The sequence below is a fragment of the Myxine glutinosa genome, chromosome 10, assembly GCF_964187855.1.
Source record: "Myxine glutinosa chromosome 10, kmMyxGlut1.1, whole genome shotgun sequence".
Classification (NCBI taxonomy): Eukaryota; Metazoa; Chordata; class Myxini; order Myxiniformes; family Myxinidae; genus Myxine; species Myxine glutinosa.
The window spans coordinates 42,521,699-42,539,594 of NC_136270.1; the positions used below are offsets into that span (position 1 = coordinate 42,521,699).

Consider the following 17,896-nt stretch of genomic DNA (forward strand, 5'->3'; position numbering starts at 1 on the left):
TTTAATGATTATTATTTATTTATTTTAATTATTAATCATTTATTTATTTTCTTTCTCATTTGGCCATTATCTCAGGCACCTTTTGAGCTGGGAAGCTAATATTTGGACATGACTGACCAAGTGATGTGGCTATCAAGGATATTTTTGATTTATTGATTAATCATTTAATCGATTAATTATTTATTGATTAATCGATTAATTATTTATTGATTAATCAATTAATTATTTAATTTTTTCTTCATGAGTTATTTAATTAAATTTCTAAAAGATACATCTTCGGATGAAGCACTAGTGGTTTAGTTATGCTATTAGCCAATTGATTAAGAAAATATTTTGTGATAATCTTTTATTGATTTTAATTATACAATTAATCAATCAATTACTGTACACCTCTCCCTTCCAATGCAGCCTCTATGAGCTGCACTGCGGTATTGCCGGGCGCCAGAGGCACCCCGGCAATGCCGCGCTGTAGGATATTTAATTATTTGGCATGGGGGCGGTGTACTTTGAATGTATCTGTACTTGTTTCTTGTTTGTTTTCTTTCTTGTTTGTTTGTTTGTCTGGGCGATATCTAAGTCATCCTTTGAGCTAGGAAGCTGAAATTTCGGCACAATAGTGAGCAAGTCCTTTGTCAAAAACCGTATTTTTTGTTTTTTGATTAATCAATTAATTGAGGAGTTATTTGCCGCGCGCGCTGTAGGATATTTAATTATTTGGCATGGGGGCGGTGTACTTTGTATGTATCTGTACTTGTATGTGTATATGGTTATGTGTATATGGTTATGATATGTGTATATGGTTATAATATGTGTATATGGTTATGTGTATATGGTTATGATATGTGTATATGGTTATGATATGTGTATATGGTTATGATATGTGTATATGGTTATAATATGTGTATATGGTTATGATATGTGTATATGGTTGTGTTTATGGTTATGATATGTGTACATGGTTATGATATGTGTATATGGTTATGATATGTGTATATGGTTATGATATGTGTATATGGTTACGATATGTGTATATGGTTATGATATGTGTATATGGTTATGATATGTGTATATGGTTATGATATGTGTATATGGTTATGATATGTGTATATGGTTATGATATGTGTATATGGTTATGATATGTGTATATGGTTATAATTTGTGTATATGGTTATGATATGTGTATATGGTTATGATATGTGTATATGGTTATGAATATATGGTTATGATATGTGGATATGGTTATGATATCTGTATATGGTTATGAATATGTGTATATGGTTATGAATATATGGTTATAATATGTGTATATGGTTATGATATGTGTATATGGTTATGACTATATGGTTATGATGTGTATATGGTTATGAATATATGGTTACGATATGTGTATATGGTTATGATATGTGTATATGGTTATGATATGTGTATATGGTTATTATATGTGTATATGGTTATGATATGTGTCTATGGTTATGATGTGTATATGGTTATGAATATATGGTTATGACATGTGTATATGGTTATGAATATATGGTTATGATATGTGGATATGGTTATGATAAGATTACTCACACTGATTAAGTTTCCCATGAAATTTGTATTTTATTTGCATGAAATGTATTTGCTCCAGAAACATTAAGACATATTATTTTGTTAATTTCCTTTATGTTGACACTGTGAAAATAATTATTTGCTCAATTCAGGCTTTCCCTAATAATATTTTGTTGATTCCGAGAATCACTTTACATGTTGTCGATGTCGTCCTCAGGTTTGCCATGTTTGCTCAAGACTGGAACACGTGAAGGTCCAACATGCGGCCAGAGCTTTTTTATTTGCAGCCAAAAGCAACAGCCGTGCGACTTTGTGCGGCCAGCCCAGTAAGGATACCATTTATTACAAATGCACACGCTGACAAGATAACCAAATGATAACCAAATGACATGATGACCAAATGACAAGATAACCAAATGATTTACGATCCCAATCTTCACCTTGTGTCTTTTTTGCTGCCTTTGATAAGCTAAGCATGTTTCATCTATCTATAATTCCAGTAATCTCTGTGTGTGTGTGTGTGTGTGTGTGTGTGTGTGTGTGTGTGTGTGTGTGTGTGTGTGTGTGTGTGTGTGTGTGTGTGTATGTGTGTATGTCTGTGTGTTTGTCTGTGACCGCTGTTTCTCGACAACCACGGGTCCGATATACTTGAAACTTGCCAGGTATATTGCTGGGGACCCGAGGATGTGCCTTTTCAAGGTTTCATATTAATCGGACAAGTAGTTACCGAGCTATGTCCAAAAAACGATTCAACCAATCAGAGAGCAGCGAGTTATCACGTGTGCCGAACGTGGCGAACAGACTCTGCCTCGGACGGCACATTTGAGAGCGTATTCATTTATTTCACGTTGGCAAACTATGTTGCCGCTATGTTGGCGTTAAACTATGTTTTAAAACTAATTAAAACTAATTTGCGATTCTTTCGCTTTCCTGCGCGTTTGTGCACGCGATGGCGATTTCTTTACCAAACTCCGCAAGCCGTTCGCTTTGGACCAAACCATTTCATGTAAATAGAGGGGGGGGATTGTCACCGTACTCGCAAGCCGTTCGCTTTGGACCAAACCATTTCATGTAAATAGAGGGGGGGGATTGTCACCATACTCGCAAGCCGTTCGCTTTGGACCAAACCATTTCATGTAAATAGAGGGGGGGGGGGATTGTCACCGTACTCGCAAGCCGTTCGCTTTGGCTTTGCGAATGGACCAAACCATTTCATGTAAATAGAGGGGGGGGATATAATTTTAGATATATATATAGTACGGGCATGCCCTAGTACTTGATAAATACAGGGTTTTTTTGGGGGGGGTTTTGTATACTTGGTCTAGACTCATATGAGAACCAATACATAGAACATATAATAGAGAGAGAGAGAGAGAGAGAGAGAGAGAGAGAGAGAGAGAGACACACAGAGACACACAGAGACACACAGAGACACACAGAGACACACAGAGACAGAGACAGAGAGAGAGAGACAGACAGAGACAGAGATAGACAGAGATAGACAGAGATAGACAGAGATAGACAGAGATAGACAGAGACAGACATAGACAGAGACAGACATAGACAGACATAGACAGACAGAGACAGACATAGACAGAGACAGACATAGACAGAGACAGACGTACAACAACAATAGGGAGCAGGAACATTTGTGTAAGAGAAAGGGCTGGGGCAGGGTACATGGGATAAACAAGTTGGACACTGCAGGAGCTTTCAGGTGGAAAAAAAATAAATAATAATAATAATAAAAAACGGATTTTTAAGGTGTTAGGTATGGGGTGGATTAACAGGGGTAGAAAAAAATCAAGGTTTTGGATGGGGGAAGATAAGAGATGGTGGTAAACAGCTGTTTCAAAGACCTGGAGGGAGGAGTGGAATTGAAGAGAGTGAGGGAGTTTCTTCCAGAGGTGGGAGAAAGCACGAATGAACGGGTGAAGGTGAGCAGAGAGTCTTGATTTTGGCAGTTTCCCCAGAAGAGGGTTGTTGGCGGATCTTGTGCGTCCTGCAGGAATATTTTGGGGTTAGAGCACAGACAGAGCAGGGGGAGCTGGGCCGGGGAGGAGCTGGTAGAAGACAGAAAGACAACCAACCTGCCTGCAGTGAGTGAGTGAAAAGCCCTCAGAATCAGCTTCATCGCGGGAGATTCCAATGATGCTGAAAGCTTTGGTTTCAACAGCGTGAAGACGAGCTAGGTGTGAGGCAGGAGCACCAGCCCAGAGGGGAGAACTGTATTTCATTGAGCTGCGGATGAAAGCCTTGTATCTTGTGAGGAGCTCAGGTGTGCCAAGAAAGGACTTAGCACGATGGAGGATGCCCAGTCGGCAACTGGCTTTGGCCCAGCTTGGAAATGTGGTTTTCCCAGGAAAGATCATGGCAGATAGTGAGACCCAAGAGCTTGAGTGACAGAACTTCTTGGAGAGGATTGTTGAGAAAGAAGATGGGAGGGTTGTCGAGACTATCCTTTCGGAGAGACAAAGTGAGAGTGTGAGATTTGTCAGGATTGAAAGACATGTTCCACTTGTTTGACCAGTTTGTGATTTTGTCCAGGTCTGCAGATAGAGGCTTCAGACTGCCGATCTGAGGGATGAGGTATGGAGCGGCAGAGAGTGAAGTTCAGCAAAGAGATAGAGAGGATTTTCCAGAGAGTCGGAGAGATCATTGATGAAGACTAGAAAAAAAAAACAGGGCCCAGAACACTGCCTTGGGGAACTTCCGCCAGAACAGGAAGGGGAGATGAGAGAATTCCATTCAGGGCTACACGTTGACTGTGACCGGTGAGGAAGTCTGCAAGCCATGCGTGGAGATTTCCATGGATACCATAATAGGAGAGTTTGGTGAGCAGAGCTGGGTGCCAGACCGTATCGAAGGCACGAGACATGTCAAGGGAGACAGCTCTGATTTCCTGTTTGGCATTGAGGACCTCCATCTGTTGTTGAGACAGCATAAGCAGCATGTCCAGAGTAGAATGACCTGGTCTGAATCCAAATTGATGATTAGAGATCAAGCCATTGGAGAAGTGGAAGGATTTAATATTGGAAGTGATTATGGATTCCATGACCTTGCTGATTATTGGGCACAGGCGGATTGGTCTGTAGTTGCAAGGATCTGATTTTGCACCTTTTTGTGTAAAACGGTGATGTTTGCTGATTTCCAAGCAGATGGCAGATGACCTTGAGCAAAAAAAAGTGTGAAGAGAACAGTCAATCAGATTAATCAGAAAGCTTGGGTCAATCAGACGAAAAGTTTTATTAGAAGTTTGACCTCGAGTTGACCTTTTGACCTTAAAATAGTTGGTTTCCTAATTCAGTGATGCACTATGTATTTGCTGTTTAGTTTTAAAGTTAATAGGATGAAAATGGACAATTTTCCAGATGCAAAGTGATTATTTCAGAAGTTTCACCCCGAGTTGACCTTTTGACCTGAAAAATAGATAGTTTCCCAATTCAGTGAGGCACTGTGCAATTGTTAAATAATTTTCAAGTCATTTGGATGAAAATTGATGGTTTTTCAGATGAATCTTGAGTTGACATTTGACCTTTTGACCTCAAGTATTTTTTTTTTTTTTTTTTTTTTTGTATACAAGATCGAGGCTCGTGAAAGAGCGAACATTAATCACACAGAAAGACAAACAGACACACAAAACAAATAACATCGGGAGCGGTAGACAAGATGGGGAGAGAGGGGGAAGGACACAAACACAACATTTGAGAGCAGGGACCGAGAGACATGGAGACATCGAGAGAACTGTGGGAGGGAGAGGGCTTTGGGGGGAGACATGGGAAGGGGGGGGGGGTGGGAGAGGTATAAAACATATGGACACTGCCAAGACTTCCAGGAAAGAAGTTGGAATTTCAAACAAGGTGGATCTGGGGTGAATTAGTGGGGGTAGAAAAGATCAAGGTTTTGGATGGGGGAAGATAAGAGATGGTGGTGAACAGCTGTTTTGAAGACCTGGAGGGAGGAGTGTGATTGCAGTGAGTGTGGGAGTTTGTTCCAGAGGTGGGAGAAAAGAGGAATGAAAGAGTGAAGGTGAGCAGAGAGCCGAGATTTCGGCAGTTTAACCATCAGAGGGTGGCTGGCAGATCTTGTGCGACCTGTAGGAATATTTGGGGGACAGAGCACAGAGAGAGCTGGGGGAGCAAGGCCGGAGAGGAGTCGGTAGAAGACAGAAAGACCACCTACCTGCCTGCGGTGAGTGAGTAGTGAAAGGCCCTCAGAGATAGCTTCATCGCAGGAGATTCCAATGATTCTGAAAGCTTTGGATTCAACAGCGTGAAGCCGAGCCAGGTGTGAGGCAGGAGCACCAGCCCATAGGGGAGAACAGTATTCCATTGAGCTGCGGATGAAAGCCTTGTATGTGGTGAGGAGCTCAGGTGTGCCTAGGAAGGACTTCGCACGACGGAGGATGCCCAGTCGGCGACTGGCTTTGGAGGCCAGCTTGGAAATGTGGTTTTCCCAAGAAAGATCATGGCAGATGGTGAACCAAAAGCTTGAGCGACAGAACTTCTTGGAGAGGATTGTTGAGAAAGTAGATGGGAGGGTTGTCCAGTCGATCTTTTCGTAGAGACATAGTAAGAGTGTGAGATTTGTCAGGATTGAAAGACATGTTCCACATGTTTGACCAGTCTGTGATTTTGTCCAGGTCTTCAGAGAGTGAGGAGGCTGCAGACTGCTGATCTGAGGGAAGAGGAATGGAGCGGCAGAGAGTGGAGTCATCAGCAAAGAGATACAGAGGATTTTCCAGAGAGTCGGAGAGATCATTGATAAAGACCAGAAAAAGCACAGGGCCCAGCACACTGCCTTGGGGAACTCCAGCCTGAACGGGAAGGGGAGATGAGAGAAATCCATTCAGGGCCACACATTGACTACGACCAGAGAGGAAGTCCGCAAGCCATGCATGGAGATTTCCATGGATACCATAGGAGGAGAGTTTGGTGAGCAGAGCTGGGTGCCAGACCGTATCGAAGGCACGTGATATGTCAAGGGAGACAGCTCTGATTTCCTGTTTGGCATTGAGGACCTCCATCCATTGTTGACAGCAGAAGCAGCATGTCCAGAGTAGAGTGACCTGGTCTGAAACCAAATTGATGATCAGAGATCAAGCCATTGGAGAAGAGGAAAGATTTCATATCCGAAGCAATGATGGATTCCATGACTTTGCTGATAATTGGGAGCAGACTGATTGGTCTGTAGTTGCAAGGATCTGTTTTTGCACCTTTTTTGTGTAAAGCGGTAATGTTTGCTGATTTCCAGGATGCTGGCAGATGACCTTGAGCAAAAGATAGGGTGAAAAGAACAGAGAGAGGGTGAGGTAGAGCGGCAGAGCAGGATTTTAGGACCCGTGGGCTGATGCCATCTGGTCCAGTTGCAGAATCAGAGTCGAGGTTGACAAAAACTCCTCCACCTTGTCAGGAGAGAAGGTCACAGAGTCCAGGAGCAGTTTGGTTCGACTGGGAAAGGTGGGAACAGAGAGAGATGGGTTTGGGACTAAGGATTTTGAGGCAAACACAGAGTTGAGGCATTCGGCTTTGTCACGTGCGATGTCAACTGTGTGGCCATTTGAGGTAAGGAGGGGATGGAGGGGGAACAAACACCAGAACGGATTTGACCAGACGCCACCAGGATTTGGAGGAAGGAGACAGGTTTGAGAGTTCATTCTTGAGTGAGGAGAGATAGTGCTTCCTGGCACTCCTGAGGGTAGACACACACTTGTTCCGAGCTTGGTGGAAGGAACTGAGATTTCCTTCAGTTGGATTAGCCTTCCAAGAGGCAAAGGCAAGTTGTTTCAGGGCAACTGCCTCACCACAAGATTCAGTGTACCATGGACGGGAGGAAGGGTAAGACAACTGAAGGCGAGATGGGATAAATCTGTGCATGAGAGAGATCAGTTTGCTTTGGAAGAATTCCCAGGAAGAATTGATGTCAGAGGCAGTGGAGATGGGAGACCAATCCAGACGATTGATGGCTGCTTGAAGACCGTCCCAGTCGGCCTGAGTGAAATGCCAGACTCGTCGACGCTGAGGAGGCTCTCTGAGAATGGCCAGAGAGATGTCCACTTTGACAAGCACATGATCAGAAGAACCGATTGGAGCAGAAGAAGAGCAGCAGACATTAGCAGGGAAGTTAGTCATAACAAGTCTAGAAGAGAAGATACTCCATTGGCTGAGATCCGGGTCGGGAAATTGACAGATTGTGTCAATCCCAGTGAGTCACAGAAGTCCTTTGCTGAGGTGCCATGACTGGTGAGAGAGGAACCCACACCCAACCAGGTGGCATGATGACAATTGAAGTCACCACATATGAGGAAGAGAGAGTTGGGATGAGTGGATAGAAGTTGGTCCATGTTGTCAGACAGTGAAATGTAGATGGAGTCATCACTGTTTGGGGGACGGTACAGAACACATATGAACAAAAGGTGGGAGCGGAGAGGAAGCCGTAGCCAGAGGTACTCCTGGGGGTGAGGAGGAGAGAGGGCAGTGCAAGGAGAGTGAGGAAGAGAGTTTTTGATAAAGATAGCCACCCCACCACCAGGCCGAGGCTCAGGTCTATCATACCGGAGGAGGGAGTAACCAGGAAGAGATATTAAGGAATCAGAGACATCTTGAAGGAGGAAAGTCTCTGTTAAGCAGATCAAGTCTGGATTGTCAGAAGCAACCTGTATGGAGAGATCAGTCAGGTTTGAGCGAAGGCCCCGGATGTTTGAGGTCCATACCGTTAATGAAGAGAGGGGGAGCATCGGGTACAGGACAGAGGAGGGGAGGAGTAGGGTAAGATGAAGGATGAGAGGGGGAGGTAGGGAGAGCAGTTGTTAGTGTGTCAGCGATTGCAGAAGAGTTCCAAGAAAGGGAAGGATGAGGAGGATGAAAGGTTTGAAGGTGAAGGGATGAGGCACAGTGAGGGGTTGTTTGAGGGGGGGGCAGAGGAAAGAAGAAGGTTGGGGGGGGTGGAGGTATGAGATAGAAGGGAGACGAAGTGGGGAGGAGGCAGCTTTGAGGAGGAGGGGGGAGGAGGGAGAATTGGAGAGGAATGGTATGGGGGGAGATTTGAATGGGAGGGGTTGGGGGAGAGTTTTGAAGGGGAGGAGTGAGGGGGGAGTTTGGGAGGGGAAGGGCAAGGGGGGAGTTCAGGAGTGGAAGGGCAAGGGGGGAGTTCAGGAGTGGAGGGGCAGGGGGGGAGTTTAAGAGTGGCGGGGCAAGGGGGGAGTTTAGGAGTGTAGGTGCAAGGGGAGGGATTTGGATGGGAGGGGCAAGAGGGGAGTTTAGAAAGTGGATGATTAATGAAAGACGAACATTGAAAACAAATTGGGTTTGTTGTGATTTTCAAGTTAGCAATCCGGTTCAGAATGATGGAGGAGGGATGGAATGAATGTGAATTTAGACCATGTCGTGAGGGAGACGTATAAGATATTGAATTTCTTTTTTTTGAGGTGGAATGAGTTGGAGAGGAAATTGAGAAAAGCCTTTTAAATAGGAAGAAAAACAGCGTGTTGTAAAATACCACTGAGTAAAACACTGAAGGGGAAAGGTTATACATATTTAAATAATATTTAAACAGAACCGTGAACAATCTTATGTGCACAAAAATACCAACGGGGGGAGAGCCGAGAGGGACCACCACGAGTCACGTGAAGGGCAAACGGTGGATGGCAAGGAGTTAATGGGGGCGGGGCGAACAGCACACCTGGACAGAAAATACAGGATGAGTCAACAGTACACGTGGAGAAAGGAAAATAAATGTTTTTGGTTTTTTTTTTGTTTGTTTGGTTTTTGGGGGTGGGGGGGGGGGGGGGAGGTGGGGATTTAGAACGTTAGACAGAGTATTATGTTCGGGGTAGAAGGGAAAAAAACTAAGAGCCAAGCAAAACACGATTAAGATAACAAACACCGACGGGGGTACAACTACAAGGCCGCACACGAGGAGCAGAACACGATTAAATAATTACAAGTTACAGGAAATTCAAACCAAAAGTAACTATAATCAAAACAACAACGCATGGACGATAAAATAACGAGTTGAAATTTGACAATCTATCTGGGGAAATGCCCGGAAATGCCCGGTGAAAAAACGGTGCCCGGTGATATTTTCCCAATATAGTGCCTCGATATGCTAATGCTGTTCAACTTTCAAGTCAATTGGATGAAAAATGACAATTTTAGAAATCGGACCTCAAGATGACCTTTGACTCTTGACCTCAAAATCAATAGGCTTCTTCCTTATGACCAACTCTTATATTTGGTGAAGTTTCGTGAAAATCGGTTTAAAATTGTGACCTGTAGGCGATTGACAGACAAACGGAATAACACACAAGACCAACCAATATACTGTACTTGAAAAAATCTTGATTTTTCAAGTAACAAACCAACGGAGTAAAAACTGAGTACTCCCTTTCCCCGCATGCCATCGCTTGACCTCCTTTAGCGCCCGGTGATGACATAATCATGGCATCATCATCGTGCATGATATTTATGTAGATGGACTAGGAAAGGAGTGGTGTACACCAATTAACAAAAAAATACACCACTTCAAGACAATTCTAGAACAGTTATTTTCAGCTTTAGAAGATTGCCTCGTGGAACATAGAATATAATTTCTGGCTTTAAAGGAACCTGGAACCATGTGAAATATCATGTTCAACAACATACGAAATATCATGTTCAACGACATGTGACATGAAATAATACTTGTAAACCTGGAGCATCCCAACATGATACTCATGCTGATGCATCCCGGCTGATTTGACATTTATGATGGCCAAAACTTCATTTGAAGTTCTCACACCAGCCCTTGCTCACGTGGAACTTGTGGGTAGTCGTGGTTGAATTAGCATCTTTGGTCCCGGGATGCCTCATGTAATCGTTAGTAAATGCGCAATGATTTCTCCCATATCACCTGTCTCAAAGGTACTTTTTTTCTGTTTGGTGCTCAAACCAAACATTAGAGGCTTTTTCCATCCTTTCAAAATGAGGATCACCAGACTGGAATTGCGCTTTTCTGGCGGCAACACTTACATGGGTATTCGACTCACTAACGGATATAGCACACAGTCGATTCATTTATCCTGCAATGGCAGCCCACAGATGCGGCACATTCACATCCAGCCAACCTAACAATTCCATTTTTTTTTCACCCAATGTTATAACTGTTCTCTACCTTTTGGCACAACTAATTTTGTCAATTGTTTTATGTTGGGGCGCCATTAAAAACGGTGCATGAGAAACAATGAAAGGCGGGTAATGGGTGGTTATCGTACATGCGTGTGCAAAAGATGACTCCTCAGCTCAAACACCGTGATTCAAACACCGCGATTGGCCTGTGATAATTAAATCGAGAACAATAGGTTACTCGCGATTGGCCAAAACCCGTGATATTCAAACCCATGATATTCGAGGATTTGCTGTATACAAAAAAAATTTGGTACACGGATTATCCAATTGTCATCCAATTGTGCACCTCACCTCGCCAAGGTCCTAATCTAAGATGAAACCTGAGCAGACTTTCTTCGCCGGCGAGGAGGTGAATTTAATAATGAGTGTTCAACTCTCAAATACGGAAATATCCTTTCCTTTCAAAGGGTTTATGGTGAGTCTGCTGTTCTAAGCAAGCAACCACCACCATCTGAATACTCAAAAAGAGATCCAGTGAATTTAAACGGGGGAGCGGAGAGAGGCCTAGAGAGTGTGTACGACAGTGAAGAGTGGGACGAGACGAAGGACTACCAGCCTCGACCGATGTATGAGTTGTGTAGTACGACGGCTGGCACTTGGCTCACTGACCTGGACTCCACCAACCGAGCCACACAGATCTGCGGGAGGAGGCATAGTGTAAAGGGGACGTCAGAGCAGAGAGTGCGATCCACTCCATACCATAGCAATGAACCGATTCTCTAGGACTGCCTCTCCCACACCACTATGCCATCGGGAACCAGCGGAACGCTCTCCCTCTCAAAACCAACCGCTTCTCTATGGGTGTTTTTGTATTGTGCTGCCCAGCGCCCCACCTAGTGAAGTCCGCAAGACTTGCTCGCTCTGCGCACATTTGGTAGTGTTCCCATACCCATGCCTACGGCTCTGCCAGAATGTTCTCTATGTTGTAGGATTGTGCCTCGACTTATGCCTGGTATGTGACATAAAGGCCACCATTCCCTTAAACGTACTTAAAAGACAGATTCTTCTGATTCTGATGTACCATACTCTGTTACAGAGTGTTGGTGTTGCTGAAGCAGTTTTTGGCAGTGATTATACTGGATGGGTTATGCCTTCTGGACTATACTGGACTATTCTGGATTATACTGGACAATGCCTTCCCAGCAGTAGTAATGACAAGATAAAAGAGAAACAGATGAAGAATCCACCTACTTTAATATATAAATTAACACTGCATCAATTTGTCTGGCACACAAGTTGGTTGGTTATCCACAATGCACTTCAGTTTAAACGTCCATGCATTTTGGGCAGGAAGCAATAGTTTTTTGTTTTTTTTCCATTTATGTGGTGCTTCCTTGCAGGGTTGAGCTATCCCATTGCCTCCACCATGAAGGTACCATGGTTGAACTGCAAGCAATCTACGATGATGCTGCACATAAGTGCACAAGGTGACGTAAACCAGTGAGCACAATTGTTCTGATGTCGTGAGCTGTTTTAACATTCTGCTGTAATGCACAAATGCTTATTCCCTTTTCTTTTTTTCCTTCTTGGTTGACTTCAACCAGGCTGTTCTTTCGATGCTGCCAGGGAAAGCTTAATGGCTCGACTTGGTGTGGAAGTGTTCCTTGGAAGGTATATCTTTTCAGTTAGTTTTTAGCCTTCACTTTGCACGCACATTTTTACCAAAAAATTTAATGCTTCGCTAGACTTTAGTGTATGGTATTAAATCCTGAGGTCACAGGATCATAAGGCAAGTACTCGGAGCAGAACAACAAACGGGCAGAAGAAATCCTCACCATTTTGTACCTCATTTGGACTTCCAAGTTGAAATTTTTCTTGCTTTTGTGTTATGGTGGAAATATGTTTTCCTGCCAAATGGTCACCATTGTATACCAGCAGACTTGGTTTACCGTTTTGACTTTTGTTTATTTATATTTGTGTGCAGGATGCAAAAAAGGAGAGAAGTATGCCTTTGCAACCTGTAGATGGTCACACTTTGGATCCTACTCACCACAATCCTCTTAATGTTATTAGTGGCAATGTCTGCACATCAAATGGAAATCCACAAAGATGCGGTGGTAAAAAGGTTCAGGATGAAAATGTGGTGCTGCTGAGTAAACAGAATAACTTGGCCAAACATGTTGAAGATAAGGGCTTCCAATCAGATTGTCGCCAGGAGCAAATATTGTGTCACATGGATGGTGGTAAAACTGATGGTTTAAAACAAGGATCAGCAGTAGCACTATTTAAAGGCCAAGCACCCAACACCAGAAAGCCAGAATTAGGCTCTGGGAGTGATATCCAGAAACGTGGTGAAGCAGACAAAATGTGCCTGATACAGAAAAAGGTTACTTCTTGCCCTGGGTTCAGTATTGTGGAAGAGCGTAACTGCATCGTTTCTCAGCTGCAGCGCAAAATGGTGAGAAATGTTTCCATCGAACAGACAAAATGTTTGTTGGTATCAGTTCCTTGAAGGGTATGTGTGCATTCACAGTTCTTTCATTTCACCAGGCAACTTTGGCTGCAACAAATGTGCAATACCTGCCAGACAACGGAGACAGGCTGAGGACACAGATTGATGAGCTAAACCAGCAGCTCCAAACTTTGGATCTCCAACGCAAAGTGCTGAGAAATGCCAATGCTGCTTCTCAAGGTGATGTTATTGTGAACGTTACCACATTTTTGGCCTGAAATAATGTAGCAATTGACGTTCCAGGTTTTATATAAATAAATAAAAATTCTTTTATAGATGTCAAGGCCCCACATCAAACAAAGATGCAACCTTCAGGTGCATCCATTCAAATGGCTAGCGGAAGGCCTAACGGAGCGATGTTGATCCCAGCACTGCCAAGCACTATACACGATGGACATGGCAAATGCTCTGCCATCAAACATGCGTTGGGCACCAAAGGTAGAAATGCAAGGTCAAGATTGAAAAATCTATGCCATTGCTTTCGAGGACGAGGTATTTTTCACATAGTATGTAAAAAGACAAGGAGAAAAGACATAAAATGTCATAGTCCCCGTGATTTTAGTAATTTTGCTGTGCGGAGTTAAAGGCCGCCAGTCGCCTTCTTTGGGCGGATTAAAAAAAACAAAATCTTCTGCATATGTGTACTCTTATGTGTTGTCCTTCTGCAAATTTTGAACAAAATCGGTCCATGCATGTCTGGTAAATGGTTGGGGACACGGTTAAGTAACAATGTTCACTATGGATGTTCTTGCTGCAGATTTTCAAGAAAAGGACTTCTCTCGTGATGTTATTGAGAGGCTGCATCACTGCCTGGAGACGCAGCCTCCTTCCAGTCAGCAAGCCACTGATCCACCTGGCCTCCGGGTGAGTATCTCATCGAGGCATTTGTGGTTGGCTGAGGAAACCTTGGCCCTTTGTGGATAGACAAGTGCTGAGTGCAAATTATTTATTGTATTTCATTTTTACCAAAATATTCCTAAGTATCTTATCAATGTACAATTGCTTTTATATAACGAAGCAAATTAAATATTTGGCAAATAGCAATTGGCTGAATAAATTTCAAGTTGGCCAATAAATAAATAGCGTATAGCAATTGCAAACATTCTCCTTTTCATTGTGCAAATGGTTCCTGTCTTGTAATTTTAATTAATAAGGTTGTTTCAATTGTCTCCATCCCTTTCATCCTATTTCATGGAGCAGGTGTCATTGCTACCACACCAGAGGGAGGCCTTGGCGTGGATGCTGTGGCGTGAGCAGCAGTTACCATGTGGTGGAATTCTTGGTGGGTGCAGATCTTTTTATTTATTTATTTATTTTCACCTCTTCGAGCTTCCATTGCAAGATTATGAAACGTTATCGTGCTTGATTTCCAAAGTAGTTAGTTTGTTCTTTCAATGCAGATTACCTTGCATCTCGCTGTCCTGATAGCCCTACTGCTCTGTCACTCTAACTATCTTGTTGAATTGATGTTTGTTTTAGGCCCATCATTTTTTTGGGAAGTAGAGAGATGCATGTAGTTTTCATAGTTGAAAATTGTATGCTGGAAAGGTTCAACATTGTACACCAAAACTACACCAAAATGTGCTGTTGAAGCAGTCCTCAATCGGTGTAAGAATATGGATTTGTCAAAGGTATTGAAACACAATAGCTTATTTGAAATGTACCGCGTGGTTTGTAATGACTACAGGGAAATATTACGGACTAGCAGGGACTGACGGAACATCTGCACAATGTAAAATGTGACCAATTATTCAGCATGTGACCTCAAGTGTATATTCCCTTCCCCCTACCCCTCCCAAACCCCAGATCATCAACCTTCGTCTCTGAACACTAAGTCTCATTCCTCTCCCCCCTCCCCCTAAAAGCCTCAACCTCCCTTCCCAACTCTGTCCCATATTTGCTCTCCACTCCCCCAAACCTTGAGTCCCCCACCCTCCCAACCCTCAGGCATCAATCCCCACCCTAGGGTTTACACAGGCCTTTAAATTTCTGGAAAAATGAAAAGCATTTTCCAGTACTGGAAAGTCCTAAGAAACTTATCAAAGTTCTTGAAACTCTTGGAAAAAAAAATCGATGAAAGTGCGTAGATATAAATAATCTGCCAGGCCTCTGGTCCCTGAATTCAACCCCCACCTATTTTTGAGGTCAACATGGGCCAACAACTTATTTTAGGGATTTCGCAAGTATTGTGCCATGCACGACATATTTCTTGTTTGTTTGTTTGTGAACAAGATATCTCACAAAGTTGTGGACGGATTCGGACGAAATTTGGCAGAGATGTAGCGTATGTGACCAGGACGAAATTATCAGATTTTGATGAAGATCCGCATTCGGATCCGGCTGCTAGAATTTTAAAACTGATTCTTCACCATTGGGAGATGGGGCCAAAAACGATACATAGCAGGATATCTCAAAGTTGTGGACGGATTTGGACGAAAATTGGTGGACAGGTTGTGTGTATGACTAGTGTTACGGACTCCTCCCCAAACCCCCTGGTCACGGTGGACCTCCGAGCCCCGAGAGGAGTCACGGCAGAAAAATGTGTTATTCTGTATGTCAAAGATCAATGGTGAAGCCACACCAATTGTTACCAACAAACAAATATTGTATTAAGATCACACAAGAATAACAGTACAACAACAATAGTAATCACTTGTACAACCAATATATATTTCCTATGATGCTACCATCAGGTTCGTACAATATAACTCACTGTGCTCCAAGTGAGCGAAAAGAAGAACATTCCCCAATGTCTCTCTTCCCGGCTTCAAGCCAAAGTTGATTCCGGCTTCAAGCCAAAGTTGATCCGCTCCAGTGATCGTCAGAACGATGTCTAATCGAGATCAGAATCCTGTTCGGATGACAGTCAGTCACGCGGCCAAAGCTGCGCAAAGGCGCCCTCAAGGCGACCGGGAAATCACACCCACGGGTATGGACGTTCCACGGCTCAGTCGGCGAACCGCAAATTAACCTTCAAAAGCCACGTTGCACACACACACACACCAGATTAACGTCTGAATGCGGTGTAAAATGGTTGAAGCGAGATGAAAAACCTCGAGCGAAGCGCAAGTCCTGCTCGAGTCAAAATGGCCGACAGCCCGCTCTCGTGGCGTAACGGCACTCTGATGATTCTCTCCGGAATCAACCACAAAACCTGTCACGCAGGTTGATCTGTCACAGCGATAACAACTCTGTCGCAGGAATCCCCTTCCTGGGAAACCCAAAGTTCACTCGTGACTCTCGCTCGCCAATCGTTCGCTCCAGACCTCGAAGCAACTCTGCTTTCTTCTCTGACTCATTCGCTCCGCCTTCTCCTCCTCCTCTTCCTCTTCTTCGTCGTCCGGTTCCGGTTTCATTTAAAACATTGACTTTTTTAACCTTTTGAAAATAGTAACCTCTCTCCCTTAAACGACAACAATAATAGTACATGGAATCAAAAATATTTACAGTGGATGAAAACCACAACAACGGAAGTGACGAATCCGTAACATTAGGATGAATTGATTAAATTTTGGTTGACTATCTGAATATGGATTCAGATATGAAAATTATTTAATTTTTAAAGTGATTCTTCACCATTGAGTGATAGGGCTAAAACCAACATATAGCAGGATATCTCAAAAAGTTATGGACGGATTTGTACAAAACTTGGTGGACAGGTTATGTGTGGCACGGAAGAATCGATTCAATTTTGGTGAAGATCTGGATCCGGATCCTGCTCGTAGAATTTTTAAAGTGATAATTGGGAGATGGGGCCAAAGTTCACCATTGGGAGATGGGGCCAAAAACGATATATAGCAGGATATCTCAAAAAGTTATGGATGGATGATTTTGATTAAATGTGATTCTGTATTGTGATTTTCTGGTCTACTCTGGGATACAAAACGTAAACTGTTCACTTGGCGGAGGTATGCTTTCTCCTGAGTTCCGTTCTAGTTTCAGTTTGTTTTTGGTTATTATAATATTGCCCATTGGGTCGATGCGAGAGTGCACAGCGTCATTTGACAGACACGAAAAAAGCACCCCATTTTCAAAGCCTTTTGAAACTGAAAGTAGACAGCAAATATATGCTCCTATTTGACGAGTCACTGAACATAAAGATTCAAAAGAAGCAACTGGACTTTCACATACATACCACTGTGGGAAAATGACGAAGTTAAGTCCAGGTAACTTAAATCCAAGTTTGTTGGACACTGCACAGCTGAAGACTTGCACGCTGAATTTCATTCTGCGTTCTACACATTATTCTGTCTCACCCAATTGAATATGGCATAGCAGAAAACAATCAAGGTTTCAGTCTTACTTTTGTGGTTTATTCCAATGCCATTTGTTATATAAACCATTTGCATTAAAAGTCCTGGAAAACTCATGGAAATTTGGTTTTGCATTGCTTTGCGAACCCTGCTCCTTACTTCGCGAACCCTGCTCCTTACTTCGCAAACCCTGCTCCCTACTTCACGAACCCTGCTCCCTACTTCACGAACCCTGCTCCCTACTTCACGAACCCTGCTCCCTACTTCACGAACCCTGCTCCTTACTTCACGAACCCTGCTCCCTACTTCACGGACCCTTCTCCCTACTTCACGGACCCTTCTCCCTACTTCACGAACCCTGCTCCCTACTTCACGAACCCTGCTCCCTACTTCACGAACCCTGCTCCCTACTTCACGAACCCTGCTCCCTACTTCACGAACCCTGCTCCCTACTTCACGAACCCTGCTCCCTACTT

At 43.4% G+C, this 17,896-nt stretch overlaps 1 protein-coding gene across 3 annotated transcripts in view; it reads left to right on the forward strand.

Annotated features, from left to right (window-relative positions):
- Positions 1-17,896, forward strand: part of TTF2 (transcription termination factor 2) — a 107,162-nt gene that overhangs the window by 30,966 nt on the left and 58,300 nt on the right. For all 3 annotated transcript variants that reach the window (XM_078785592.1, XM_078785591.1, XM_068127539.2), the window contains 8 exons: positions 1,769-1,877; positions 12,056-12,142; positions 12,260-12,326; positions 12,640-13,113; positions 13,206-13,347; positions 13,444-13,605; positions 13,925-14,031; positions 14,368-14,449. In XM_078785592.1, coding sequence (XP_078641718.1) covers positions 1,769-1,877; positions 12,056-12,142; positions 12,260-12,326; positions 12,640-13,113; positions 13,206-13,347; positions 13,444-13,605; positions 13,925-14,031; positions 14,368-14,449 — 1,230 coding nt within the window. The remainder of the gene's footprint in view (positions 1-1,768; positions 1,878-12,055; positions 12,143-12,259; positions 12,327-12,639; positions 13,114-13,205; positions 13,348-13,443; positions 13,606-13,924; positions 14,032-14,367; positions 14,450-17,896) is intronic.